At 46.2% G+C, this 14,093-nt stretch overlaps 1 protein-coding gene across 3 annotated transcripts in view; it reads left to right on the top strand.

Moving 5' to 3' along the window:
- The window catches only part of BAIAP2L2 (BAR/IMD domain containing adaptor protein 2 like 2), a 28,192-nt gene extending 14,854 nt beyond the window's left edge, over positions 1-13,338 (top strand). For 2 of the 3 annotated variants that reach the window (XM_035128364.2, XM_035128363.2), the window contains exons 12-14: positions 340-523; positions 5,423-5,463; positions 8,157-13,338. In XM_035128364.2, coding sequence (XP_034984255.2) covers positions 340-523; positions 5,423-5,463; positions 8,157-8,232 — 301 coding nt within the window. In that variant the 3' untranslated portion in view covers positions 8,233-13,338. Of the gene's footprint in view, positions 1-339; positions 524-5,422; positions 5,464-8,156 lie in introns of those variants that run through there. The other variant, XR_009558278.1, reaches the window with a different exon arrangement.
- Positions 13,339-14,093: the final 755 nt, after the last annotated feature.

Consider the following 14,093-nt stretch of genomic DNA (forward strand, 5'->3'; position numbering starts at 1 on the left):
GAAATGGGAAATACAAGTTTTTGCTCAGCTCTGGAAAGATGTCAGCGGGTGCCCAGCGAGCCTTTCCAGGAAGAACATTGCAAAGCTACTGAAAAGGCTGCCTCCCTGGTGCTAGTTAGGCATGTCATTTATTTATTTGGGGAATTCCTGTGGAATTCTTGGAAAAAATCCTTCGTATGTTCATTAGCCTCTGGTGAGAATTTCAACGTGCTGGTATATGTGGAGACAGGCAATCCTTCAGGTATTCTGGCTCCAACCAGTCAAGGCCAAATACATAAATGTGCCCCCTGCACCCCAACAGCTTTTGCCAGTCTTTCTCTCCCCCCCCCACTTTCTCAGAATGTTTCCTCTGCGGAGTAGTCGCAGCGTAGATGAGCTCCTGGATCGTCCCAGCACCCCATCAGCCAGCAATTACTGGCACAGCCCCAGCAGACCTCAGTCTCCAGGTCCTTCTCCTGCTCTGCTGGGGGCAGGCAGCCGCCGGAGCAGCTCGGCCAGCACCGCAGCCAGCTCAGACTCAAAGGTAAGTGCTTGTGCCATTTTGGGGGTGTTTGGGAAACCTGTTGCAGGGGGGCGGGCTACAGGAACAGAGCAATAGATTTGGATGAATTAACGATACACAGCAGGGTTGAGGAACTTGTGGCCCTCCAGAAGTTGTTGAGCTCCCACTCCAGCCAGCCCTGGCCAGCATGATGGTGGGAGGTGAAGTCCAATAACACCCCTGGTTCCCCAATAACACCCCTGGTTAAGTCCAATAACACCCCTGGTTCCCCACCCCTGCTGCTTTCTGACAGTTGGCTCAGATTCGATTCACAAGTTACACAGGCGATGCACCAGCTGCCAACAAAGGGCTGGTCTGTCATTCAGCTCCAGATCTGTATGCAAGGGCTAATTAGGTGGCTATGGGAGCCACATAGCTGCAGGAAATCACCACATCATCTAGATTCTAGACAATGGCCTTGTTCTGCTTTTGCTTATACTGACTCTATGATTTGGAGTGGAGCTCAGTGGATGTGTCCCCCCCGCCACAATATGGCATGAATCGGCCACCTACCTCCTGCGATGGGGCAAGTGGGGGATCACAGGCCCAGGGGCCACATGCAGACTCCCTTGCGGCCCTTGGGACAGTTCCCAGGCCACAACCCCCCTCCTCTGACACATCTCCTCTGCCCACCCCTCAATGCCTCTTGACAACGCCTGGATGGAGAGGACAGAGGTGTGTGTGTCTGTGTGTCTGTGTGTGTGTGTGTGTGTGTGTGTGTGTGTGTGTGTAAACAAGCCAACTGTACAAAGATAAAATTTATATCAATTGCTGCTCAGCCCACTTTGGCCTCTCACTAGTATGTGGCCCCTGAAAGGTTCCCCCAGATAGGAAAGTGGCCCTTGGTCTGAAGTTTCCCCACCCGTGTCCTAGGGGCATAGCCACTTGCAGCCGCCTCCCCTAAATCAAGTAAATAAATAAACATCCTTAACTGACCAATTGTGTCACAGATAACATTGTTCTGCCCGCCCCCAATCTGAAGCCTTCCCTAACTAAAATAAATCCTGGCTACGCCGATGCCCTGTGCCATGGCGTGGAGTGCTCCCTTTTCTCCTCCCTTCAGCAGCAAGCAGAGGCCCAGTTTTCCAGCTTGCATTGTGTGTTGAACTTGTCTTCCTTCCTGCCACTGGGTAGAGCAGATGCGGTTCTCTCACCCGAGTGGCAGACTGCTTAGTTTCTACCGTTGGGGGGGGGGGGGAGCTTTTGCTGCCACGCTTCCCTCTCATGCAGATAACAGGTTAAGAGGGCAGCTGGCCGGCGCTCTCTCTGACTAGCCAATATCAGCAGCAGGGTCTGCAAAACGAACTGCAGGCAGAGCCACTGGAAATTTGTTGATGAGAAGGACATGCATGACACCTAACGAGAAGATAAACGAACCAGATGACAAGTTCTGAAAACAAGAAGGGAGTAGGATGAGAATAGCTACCCTAAAAGTACCCTTTTACATGAGCCCATTTCTTGCAACAACGGTACCATTAGTACTTCACCCTGAAGATTAGGACCAAACTCGACTGAGGGCAGATCCACACATCATACATTTGAAGCACACTCAATGTGCATTTACTTCCCACAAAAAATCCCAGGAGCCATAATTTCCACCCTGCAGAGCTAGAATTCCCAGCACCTTAACCAACCAGTTTCCAGGATTCTTTGGGGAAGCATGTGCCTTAGATGTGCTTTAAATGTATAGCGTGGATCTGCCTGCAGCGTAACATGAGTGAATGGGTGTGCATGGTTTTAAAAAAGGTAACCAGGGGCCCAGGCAGCTTTGGGAACCACAAGGGGCATGGAGGGGAGAGTTTATTCCTTCTCCTGTTCCTAATGAAAATCATCTCCCCTGAAGCTGCTATTTGCTTCAGACAGGAAGCATCCGTTGGACCAATGGAGGCTTCCCTTGCGATGCAAACAGGACATGATTTCATTTGTGGAATTAACACGGCATTTAGTTTGGGTAAGGAAATCCCCTGCAATTCTCTGTTGGACGTCCTAGATAGACATCTCAGTACTTCTGCAATACCTCCCGTTGCATCTGCTTATTGTCCTCATTCAGGACAGTCCTTCTCTGAGCTGTTCTTCTCTTTCAGTTTACAGTAGCCACCCACAACCTCAAAGGATAGCATCCCACGCCACCCTCATCCATAGCCACCTTGACCCCTTGCTTTGGTACCCAGACAGAGGGAGCACCTCAGTCCCTTCTCTTTCGCTCCCCAGGGTCCCTTCAGTTCACTCCTCTTCTCCATGACATCTCAGCCTGATTTCTGGTGGCTCCGGGGCAGCAGCTCTTTCTGCTAACAGTAGGACGCTGAGTGTTGAACGTGGGCTTGGGTGGGGCCACCTGGCCAACTGATGGAGAAGCCTTCCTTTTCTCTCTTCCTCCACTGAGCACTATGGAGCATCTCTTCCAAAGGGCCTGTCCTGGAAGCAAAAGGATGCTAGTGTTGTGGTCTGGCGGATTCTCAGCTTCTATGAATGGAAAACCCAAGGGGGTTGGTGGGTGGTTGCTGCTTGCTGTGGACTGAGAGTTTGGCCATGTTCACACGAATAGTTACTTCAATTTAACAAATGCACTTTATGAAATGAAAGATGTCCTTTACACACCCATGTTCATACTGTTACAAAAGTTGGACGCCACTGGAGCGGTTGACATGAGGAAAGTACATTGGCTCCCAGTATGCTTCCAAGCACAATTCAAAGTGTTGGTGCTGACCTTTAAAGCCCTAGACGGCCTCAGCCCAGTATACCTCAAGGAGCATCTCCACCCCCATTGTTCAGCCCGGACACAGAGATCTAGCGCCGAGGGCCTTCTGGCGGTTCCCTCACTGTGAGAAGTGAGGTTACAGGGAACCAGGCAGAGGGCCTTCTCGGTAGTGGCACCCACCCTGTGGAACGCCCTCCCATCAGATGCCAAGTAAATAAACAACTTTTAGAAGACATCTGAAGGCAGCCCTGTTTAGGAAAGTTTTTAATGTTTGATGTTTTATTGTGTTTTTAATATTCTGTTGGGAGCCAACAACAGTGGCTGGGGAAACCCAGCCAGATGGATGGGGTATAAATAATAAATTATTATTATTATTATTATTATTATTATTATTATTATTAGACTCCCTGGTTAAAGAAGATTAATAACTTATCCTGCACTGTTAAAAGACAAAGACCTGGTCTTCCTCTCCTTGGCTGCCAAAGCAGCTCTCAGCAATATTTATTTATTTAATGCCCAGATGGAATTGGGACCATTTTTAATTTTTTTTTAGAATGACCAGAAAACACAATAATGATTGATTACGGATCTAAAGCTCAGTGGAGTGTGAATGCATAAGGGAGCATCCATTGCTGCCTTTCTGTACCCTGAAAATCTACTCCAGAGAGTTGAGGAAATTGGGAGGGGGCGTGCAGAGGAAGAAAAGGAAGAGGATACCCACAAATGTTGGACATCTTATGTAGCAGGTCTCGGAAGCACCTCTCCCTTGGCGAGCTGTTGCCAGGTAGAATACACTTATGTTGGCTACGGCGACAAAAGACTCCACCCAGTTTGGCATTTGTGGGCCAACTTGTCATTGAGACAATGATAATGCATCGGTTGTGGAATTATACTGGACCATCCACACAACGTTACAGTTGCTCTGGGATTCTTCCCCAGTGTTATTGTATTAAGGCCATCTGGAGGGGCACTACAGCACGGCAAAAGCAGGGCAAAAAGTCAACAACCTTGCAATGTAAAAAGTTACAGAATTCCAGCAGGAAAGTTACAGGACATGCACTGATTGGAAAGGAAGCCGTATGTTTGCCTGGAAACTTCTGCAGGCATAATCAGTATTGAAAGTGGAGTTATGTATAACTGTCCTGATCACGAATGCACAAAGCTTCTTACCTTTGTATATATGACAGGCAATAGGTATTATAAATTCATAAACAAAATATGCGTAAAAGAGGAACATATGCCAATGGAAACCAATCCAACCTCTGGAATAAGCACGCCTGGAGGGCCTAACGCTGTTTCTTTCTGTTCGTGTGAACACAGCCTTGGGTGTGTTGCTGAAGTGTTTAGACATCTAGAGAGCCTGAACAGGCACGAAAGCATTCCCAGGTCAAAATCTGCCTTGTGTGGATGACCTGGATTTTGTAAGCTTACCATGTTGGAGGGATTTTGACGTGACTTCCCTTTTCAGACGAAGTCTTTGCAAGTAAGAAATCCTGGGGAACAAAGCAGCACAATAAGCAACACTGGACTTGCATCCGAGGTCCCTTTTGCTCAGATTGGAGAAGGCCATTCTGGGATGAATGAGTCCTGTCACCCGTGTTTCAGTAGGCAGGTCTGTCTTGAGCAGGAGTAGCTAACTTGTGACCCTCTAGACATTGCTGAACTGTATATCCCACCATTCCCAGACTGCATGGTCAATGGCCAGGGCGGTGGGAGCTGGAGTCTAACAATATCTGGAGGTCCAAAGGTTAGCCACCCCTGTTCTACAGGCTTCTTCCTCTTCCCCTGGGGGACCTAACCTCCAGGATAGGAATATAGGCAAACCGAGCAAGCAAACACACACCCTCAGTAAATTTCATTGCAACAACTGAACAGTAACTTATATATTTTTTTAAAGCAAAACTATAAACTCTGAACAACCAGGTTTGATATTGAGTGGAATGGATCGGCGAATGTAAATTGGGGGTTGCTTTTGGGGGGGGGGGCTGTTTGGATGTGTATTGGATGTGCTTCTGACCAGCTGCGAACTACCGGTATGAGTGCAGACACCACTTGAGCCTATACCTGTGTGCTTCGCATGTCCCTTCCTTTCTCATTTTGTCTCTGTTGAAAATTCATAAGGTATTCTCTCTCTCTCTCTCTCAGCCTTCACCTTTTTTCTTTTCTTTTCTTCTTTACTGCAGAAGCCAGCAGGGAGGGAAAATCACCCAGAACTGTTTCCCAGGTAAATGTGTCCTTTTTCTTCTGAACAATATACTCCCTGCATATGTTAATGCCATTACTTTTAAGAGATGCTTTTAACTCAGGCGTCAGCAAACTTTTTCAGAAGGGGGCCGGTCCACTGTCCCTCAGACCTCGTGGGGGGCCGGACTATATTTTGGGGGAAAGAAATGAATGAATTCCTATGCTCCACAAATAACCCAGAGATGCATTTTAAATAAAAGGACACATTCTACTCATGTAAAAACACGCTGATTCCTGGACCGTCCGCGGGCCGGATTTAGAAGGCAATTGGGCCGCATCTGGCCCCCGGGCCTTAGTTTGGGGGACCCTGTTTTAACTGTATTTCTTTGGACTATGTGATGATGCCACACCTCACTCACACATTGGGGCAGGGAGTCATTTTCAGCTTGAGGGCCACATGCCTTTCTGGGGGCCACATGTGGGTGTGACCAGTAGAGTACACCCTCTACACAAACAAACAACACACACACACACACCCTCTAGCCTCCATCCAGGCAAGTGAGTGGCATTATCAGAGTTCAAGAACACATCCCAGTCATGCAAAATACAGCCAAGGAGGGTAGGCAAGGACTGCGGTCTGGGGAGAAGAGGTGCAGTTTGTGAATGGATATGTCCTGGGGAGTCTCAAGGGCCAAATGGAAAGACCTAGAGGGCCACATTTAGTCCTCGGGCCTGAGGTTCCCCACTCCTATTACACACAGTCAAAGAGTATTATTTTGTCCTCTTACATACCCTCCAACATTTCTCTAATGAAAATAGGGACATCCCATTCCATTATGATAATTTTACTATTTATACCCCACACATCTTACTGGGTTGCCCCAGCCACTCTGGGCACCTTCCAACATATATAAAAACACAATAAAACATTTAACATTAAAAAAAATACCCCTTCCCTATACAGGATTGCCTTCAGACAGCTCAGGGGTCGGATAACTCCATATCCTCCAACATTTCTCCAATGAAAATAGGGACATCCTAAGGAAAAGTGGGACGTTCCAGGATCAAATTGGAAACTGGGGCGGCTTCTGTAAATCAGGGACGTCCCTGGAAAATAGGGACTCTTGGAGGGTCTGGAGTTACAATACCCAACACTTCCTAATGCAGGAGGTCTCAAATACAAAGAGGGACAGTCCAGTTGGCCTAACTCAATGGTGATGTTTGATGATTTTTAATGTATATCATGAAAAGATGGACCTCATCATTCAGATATTCATTGATTAATAGTCTGAGATGAAAGAGCCTTTTGGCTGCCCAGGCAGCAGACCCTTCGAGCAAACCCTGATCAAAACAGGAAGTATCTAGTTCACCACATTTCTCTGTTTCATCTGAACTGGAAAACTACAGCCACCAGCTTTGGAACAAGCCAGGATATTAAAGCACAGTGTTTTGATACCCTGAATTGTTCCAGAAGTGTCTGGTAACAATAGTTTCCCTGTTTGGCTAAAATGGAAGCTAAGGTTAATGAGAGACTTCCTGGCTCGCTCATGGCTTGTGTAAAGGAGCTTGTACACATCTAACTTATTAAGCCCAGAATATGATGGTGATGATTTATTAAATTTATATACCACCCTTCATCCGTAGATATCAGGGCTGCTCACAATATAGAATGACAATATTAAAAACATAAAACACATAATAAAAATAAGAATAAAGATAACCCAATAATTCTCTCCCCCCCCATAACACATTAAAAAGGGCATCGGATGTCAATCAGCCAAAGGCCTGGTTGGAGAGAAATATTTTTGTATGGCACCTAAAGGTGTACAGTATAATAAAGGCGCCAGCCAAACCTCCCTGGGGAGAGCATTCAATAATAATAATAATAATAATAATAATAATAATAATAATAATAATTTATTATTTATACACCACCCATCTGGCCGGGTTCCCCCAGCCACTCTGGGCGGCTTCCAACAAAATATTAAAATACAGAAATCCATCAAACATTAAAAGCTTCCCTAAACAGGGCTGCCTTGAGATGCCTTCTAAAGGTCTGGTAATTGTTATTCTCTTTGACCTCTGGTGGGAGGGTATTCCACAGGGTGGGTGCCACTACCGAGAAGGCCCTCTGCCTGGTTCCCTGTAAAATGGGGAGCCACAGCAGAAAAGGCACGTTCTCGTGTTGCCACCCTCTGGACCTCTCATGGAGGACCCTCATGAGATGATCTCAGGGTCCGGGTAGCTCAGGGGTCCCCAAACTACGGCCCCCGGGCCGGATGCGGCCCAATTGGCCTCCCAATCCGGCCCGTGATGACCCCCGCCGCCCGCTCTTACGGCACGATTTTTTCCGCCCGTGTGCGTGTGCGCATGCGCACGGGCGCGCACTCCCCTGCCCTCCGGCCCGCCGCGCGGTCGGCGCGGCGGACACCGGCCCGAAGCCCGGTAAGTCTGGGGACCCCTGGGGTAGCTTCATATGAGAAGGCAGTCCTTGAGGTATTGTTGTCCAGAGTGTCCATCAAAACTAGGACACTCTGTGGAAGACCATATCTGGTAATATCTGACCGTATCTATTAATCTAGTAATTCATCTGACACCAGGCACTTTTCTGAGGACCACGGATTGTATCCAGTGTGTTGGTAGCCTTTATGTTGTAATGGAGTTAACTGTATGTGGTTGGCTTGAATGCGTTTCCAAAAATTTAATCTCCACCTTTCTTTTTCCTCTTCCTAGAGGTACCAATCCTTTCGCTACAGTCAAATTGCGCCCAACGGTGACCAACGACCGATCAGCACCTGCCATCCGGTGAAAGCCAGCTATGGTTTTGGGAGGGTGGGTGGCTTGTACAGAAAGTTGTCCTGGACAACCCTTCTCATTCCTGAGCTCAGGCTGTCATTATCTTGGGGAAGCTATTTCTCCCAAAGGGGCTAGCCTGAGTGGAGGGCACTTCTTCACCCTTCTTTTCCATGTCTGCTCATGTTGTAGTGGTCAATAGGTCCCAAAGTCATTTTGTTTTGTTCTTTTAAGGCTCTCTCCCCCCCCAATCTATGCAAAAGGTGCGTTTCTTTCCCATTTGTAGCGTGCATTTTGCCAGGTTGTGCTCTGTGCTACAATTTCCCTGCAAACTTTGTGCAAACGAGTGAGGATGACCATGAACAGGCTGTCCGGAAGTGACTTTGGACTGGGCAGAGAAACAACTGCTTCAGGCTGAAGAGCGAGAGACATTACAGCAGAGAGCAGTCATCTGATGTAGGACATAAGTAGGGCACTCTAGGAAGGGCCCTCAGAACAAGTCTGTGGGAAAGCCTTCAGAAATCTTCTGTTGGTTGATTTCATGCCCGGACAGCTCAAGAGATACTGGTCAGCATGATATAATCCAAGCCAGTCGTGACTGCCATACAAAACATATTTTCTAAAACCATTGAGGGGGACCGTTAATGTTCAATGGTCAGCCAGTAAACCTAGATGGAAGTCGGTCTTGAGAGACTGCCATGTAAACTTCCTTGCTCAGGTAACTTGCAGAATTGTCTGCTTAACTGGTAGATTTTAAAGGCATCCTTGTTTGAAGATGCCTGGATTTCTTCTCCACACCCATTCATCACAGACCACCGTGCTACCAGCTTTGATAAGCACAACTGGGAAGAGTTCTAAAATTGCTGAGGAGATCTAGCGGCACTGCATTATTTCACACACACCCAATAGGTTTCTGTAAGTAGCACTAACAGAAATGCTTTTTTGGGGGGGGGGGAATGTTTTTTTTTTGAGAAAGAAAAAAAGAAAGAATAAAGTAAAAAACCAATAAACATCTCCTTTGGGTTGTGAAGTGCCTTTTGATAGGGGAGGGGAGACACACTTCACGGAAAGCAAAAGGTAAGAGCAAGTTGCGGTTGTTGGAGACCTTTCCCTTTTCACCTTCACTACTTCTCTTTGCAAAGTGGTATTAAAAGGTAAAGGGACCCCTGACCATTAGGTCCAGTCGTGACCGACTCTGGGTTTGCGGCGCTCATCTCGCTTTACTGGCCAAGGGAGCCAGCGTACAGCTTCCAGGTCATGTGGCCAGCATGACTAAGCCGCTTCTGGCGAACCAGAGCAGCGCACAGAAACGCCGTTTACCTTCCCGCTGGAGCGGTACCTATTTATCTACTTGCATTTTGACGTGCTTTCAAACTGTTAGGTTGGCAGGAGCTGGGACCGAGCAATGGGAGCTCACCCCGTCGCAGGGATTCGAACCGCCGACCTTCTGATCGGCAAGCCCTAGGCTCTGTGGTTTAACCCACAGCGCCACCTGCGTCCCAAAAGTGGTAGGCAAATGTATCAGTGTTTACAGAACTAGGAGGTTAGGAGGAAATGCAGGATTGCCCTCTTCCTCCCATGCAAGTGGATTTGCCAGTCCTTGATTTCCCTTGCCTCTTGTCTCTTAAATAAGATGCAATGGGATGGTGATTTTGAAGAGGGTGAAATGTGCAACCAGATTTCCAGCGTGCCCAACTGCTTCCTCCCTCTCACACTTCACTATGACCCGCCCCTGCCAATCCACAGTACAGTACAGTCACATCTTGCATGAAATTAACTTGCACAATTTCAAACTTGCGTGGTTGAAATTGCTCAAATTAAGAGTCAGAGTTCAAGAAAGCTTGGGAAAAACATGTACGTAAGTTTTACCCCCTCCCCCCCAATACATTTTTATTATTTTATTATTTTTGTTTCTTTAACATCATACAGCAATCAACAACTATACAGCAAATAGCTCTGCCAAGCTTAGACTTCCCTCCCTCCCCTCAACAGGTAATTTATTTAATTCCACTCGCTCAATTTCCTACTTCAGCTAAAGTTCCGTGTTGTAGGATTTATTTCTGAGAAAAAGGGCAATTTGAAGGTTGTTAACTGCTGCCACTGACTCACAAATTACCTGAGGGAGGCCACTGAGAGGGTGGGTGTCCTTTTACCAAGGAGGCCTGCTTTTGCATTGTCACCAAGAGACAATCTGCTAGGCGTGGAAGCATCATCAGGGTATTCTCAGAAGATCTAAAAGATCAACTTGTTTTACGTTACTGAGGGAGGTCATCCACTAGGTAACTGGGCCCCAAGTTCTTTAGTGCTTTAATTGCCAGGAACAGAACCTTGAACATGGCTCTGTAGTTTACAGGCAGATACTTGAATATGTGTTAAGCCGGGTGTCCCACTAAACACCTGGGCAGCTGCATTTTGTGCAAAATGCGGCTTCCAAACAAGGTGCAAGGTCAACCCTGCATACAACGCCTTATAGTCTTTGCATGAAGAATGGACTCCACTCCACAAAAGCTTAAGCCATAATAATCTTGTTAGGTAGTGCTCCAAGACCCTGGTTTTTTTTTGTTTTGTTTTTTGCAACAGGCTAATGTGACATGTGGAAGCATGACCCAATGGGTACAGCAGGGGCTTTCCAGTGGTAATTTCTGTGATTGCAGTGACATATTCTTTAGCCACTGGGCTTTGGGGAATAACCATCCCCATTCTGGGTCATGGATGGAGAAGAAATTTGATTCGGTTTTCATTCAAAGGCAAACCTTCCTAACCCACATTTTCCAAAACAATACGCAAACCAAAACTCAAGCATTCTTTGGAAGTCATGTTCCCCCAAGTCCTAAAGTTCATGTCGCCAGCCAAGTAACATGTGTATAAAGTTGCATATGTTACTGAAGAAAACATACAGCAATGCATTATGTTAGGGGAAATTGCATACAGAAATGTGTATAGGAGGAGAAATCCACACTGAAATGCCGGTGAATTTTCATGTGGACTTTTTAAAGAATAGAATAAAATCGCAAACAGATGTGGAGAACTGAACTTTAGATGAAAAACTGAGAGAAAGTGAAATTGGTTGATTGGCCCATCCCCTAGGCACATGTCTCTCCATGTAAAATGCAGTTTTCAAAACATTCAGGGCATGTAGCAGAGAGAAGATTCTCAGTGTTTCAACCATTCTGACAGATAAATTAAGACACCAAGAAATCCACCGAGGCTACTGCCAGACTGTTGGTATTTTGCGGGTGAGATTCAATCACATATTGACAAATTCAGGTTACTGAATTAATGTGGATTTGTTGATCCTGCGCAGCGCATCAAACCCACTTCTAAAAATCCCCAGACTTTTTGCAGTAAGGAAAGTGATGAGGAAATTATTGGAAAAAGTGGAACCACAATCTCTTTATGCAAAGTCATGTAACCTCCCCACAAACAAATCAGAATGGATGCTCAATAAACAGTAGACGCCTTCTAACCTCCCCAAAGACTGTATGGATAAATCAGGATGAATGAGCATAAACAAAAAATCTCTGGAAGTGACCCTGGAGCCTTTGAGCTGGATTTTTGCATTTTTGCTAGGGTTGCCATACGTCTCGAATTTCCTGGACATAGCCAGAATACTACAGTCAGAAGCAGTGTCCGGGCGGAAACCGCTAATAATGTCTGGGAAAATCCAGACATATGGAAACCTATGCCGGCAATGTTGTTTTGGACAATTTTCCTTAAAAATAGCTCAAAACGTCCTTTTTTTTTTTTGCAATCTTGCTCAACAACTTTGGGCAAAACTAAAGAAAGCTAAACAACTCATGTTGTCATGTGTCTCTTGCTTTTATCACAAGAGGAAAATATACAAAGTTTCTGCGGAAAGCAATTGTTTTGCATCGTTGTTGTGTTTGGGGTCACTTTCATGTCATACATTTAAATCACACTGCTTTCCCCCCAAAGAATCCTGGGAACTGTAGTTTACCCACTCAAAGAGCTACAATTCCCACCACTCTTAACAAACCACAGTTCCCAGGATTCACTGGGGAAAGCCATGTGCTTTAAATGTGTGGTGGAGCTGTGACCTTGTTTATGCATTTCATTGTTTGCCTGTTGCTTCAGAATATATCTTCTGATACAAACCTGCCTTTCTAAGACAGCAAACCACCTTATTCAAACATGCTGCCCTGAAGACGCTCTTAACATGTAAAATACATTTTAATATTGAAGAGAATACTAATTATTATTATTTTGTATTTTGTATTAATAAGATCAAATTCTGCCTTGTCAAAATAAACAAGAAATATGCCTGGATATTGTTATGCGGCAGATCACTTCTCTGAGCAGTGAGATGTTCCAGCAATATTTATTTCCCACCGTTTACATAACAAAGGGTTGAGCCCGTCAGACCTGCCCAGCAGGTTTACCCTGAACAAAAACCAGCTGAAGCTCACAGCAATATTTTCCTTTGCCCGCTCTACTTCCTTGAACTGATACAGCTCCCTTCTGCTTTTACCTGGTGCAGATACCACCCCCCTCACTTGCAGAAACAGTTTCAGGGTCCAGCAGAGAGAGACTGTTGCCATGGAAGGCCTGAGCAGAAAAAGATCACCAGATCTCAGGACAAAATGTCACCAACATGAAAAACTGGATCACACGGAAGTAATGTTTCTGACATCTGCATGTTGAAAATGATAGCATATTCTTGCAGAAAGAGACACTATATTTCTCTTTCCTCCCAAACTGCTAAATGAGCAAAGGATGTTGTGGAGGTGGACAATGCTGAGCTAGACGGACCAATGGTAAGACTCAGTATATAAAGCAGTATCCTATGTTACCTGAACAAGCAGCCTGGTGCCTTTGACATGCCTTTGGTTGTTCAGTCTAACCGCCACCAGGTGGCAGCAGAATCTAGCAGTCCTTTCCCATTTCCCTCTCAGTTCCTGTAGCTGTTCCTTTGCTAAGGAAGGTCCTCAAGGCCAGCCCAGGATATTTTGCTGCTTGAGGTGGAACAACGAATGGTACCTCCTCCCCAGGGCAAGGTGCATGGTGTACATGGCTGGCTAGTCCAACCCCTGCAATGTAGGATCGAACCTGCAACCTTGGAGTTATCAGCACCTCCTCTTCCTCTTCCTCCTCCTCCTCCTCCTTTGGCGATGACTCGTAGCCGAGTAAGATTGTCTTCCATGAACACTGTTTTAACAGTGAGTCCGGCCAATTCTGGATCCACACAGTGGGGACATAGGTTTCCGGGCAGGAGTTGATCATGGCGAGGGTTTGCCAAGCGTGCCTTCCTCTTAGCACGTTTCTCCCTTGCGTTCTGAGTTCGAGCGTCTTCAAAGCCCATGACACCTTTGGTAAAGGCTGTTCTCCAGCTGGAGCGCCTGCAGGCCAGTGTTTCCCAGTTGTCAGTGTTTATACTACATTTTTAAAGATTTGCCTTGAGAGAGTCTTTAAACCTCTTTTGTTTATCAGCACCACACTCTAACCAACTGATCTATCCAGTTAGCAAGTCAACAAGCATAACTGGCTGATTGCCAGGTGAGGAGCTAGTTTCGATTGCCAGCCCTTGCAGGCAGCATTGGAGGTAGTCATCCATTGATACCCTTAGCCCTCATGAATTTGGCTAAGCTGCTTTTAAAGTACCCATGCTATATCTTTCATCGTATGGGTGGAATAATAATAATAATAATAATAATAATAATAATAATAATAATAATGGGAGAGAACTCCAGAGTTCCTTGGCTTGGTAGTAAATTGGCAGCTAGTGTAATTCTCTCAGGACTGATGTTGTATGATCCGTAAGGAGCTGACCATAGCTGCAGGGTCTGAACCATCTACAAGGGCAGCCCCACAAAGAATGCATTGCAGCAATCCATTGGGAAGGTTATGAGCCATGCGTCA

The sequence above is a fragment of the Zootoca vivipara genome, chromosome 10 (genome assembly GCF_963506605.1).
Source record: "Zootoca vivipara chromosome 10, rZooViv1.1, whole genome shotgun sequence".
Lineage (NCBI taxonomy): Eukaryota > Metazoa > Chordata > Lepidosauria > Squamata > Lacertidae > Zootoca > Zootoca vivipara.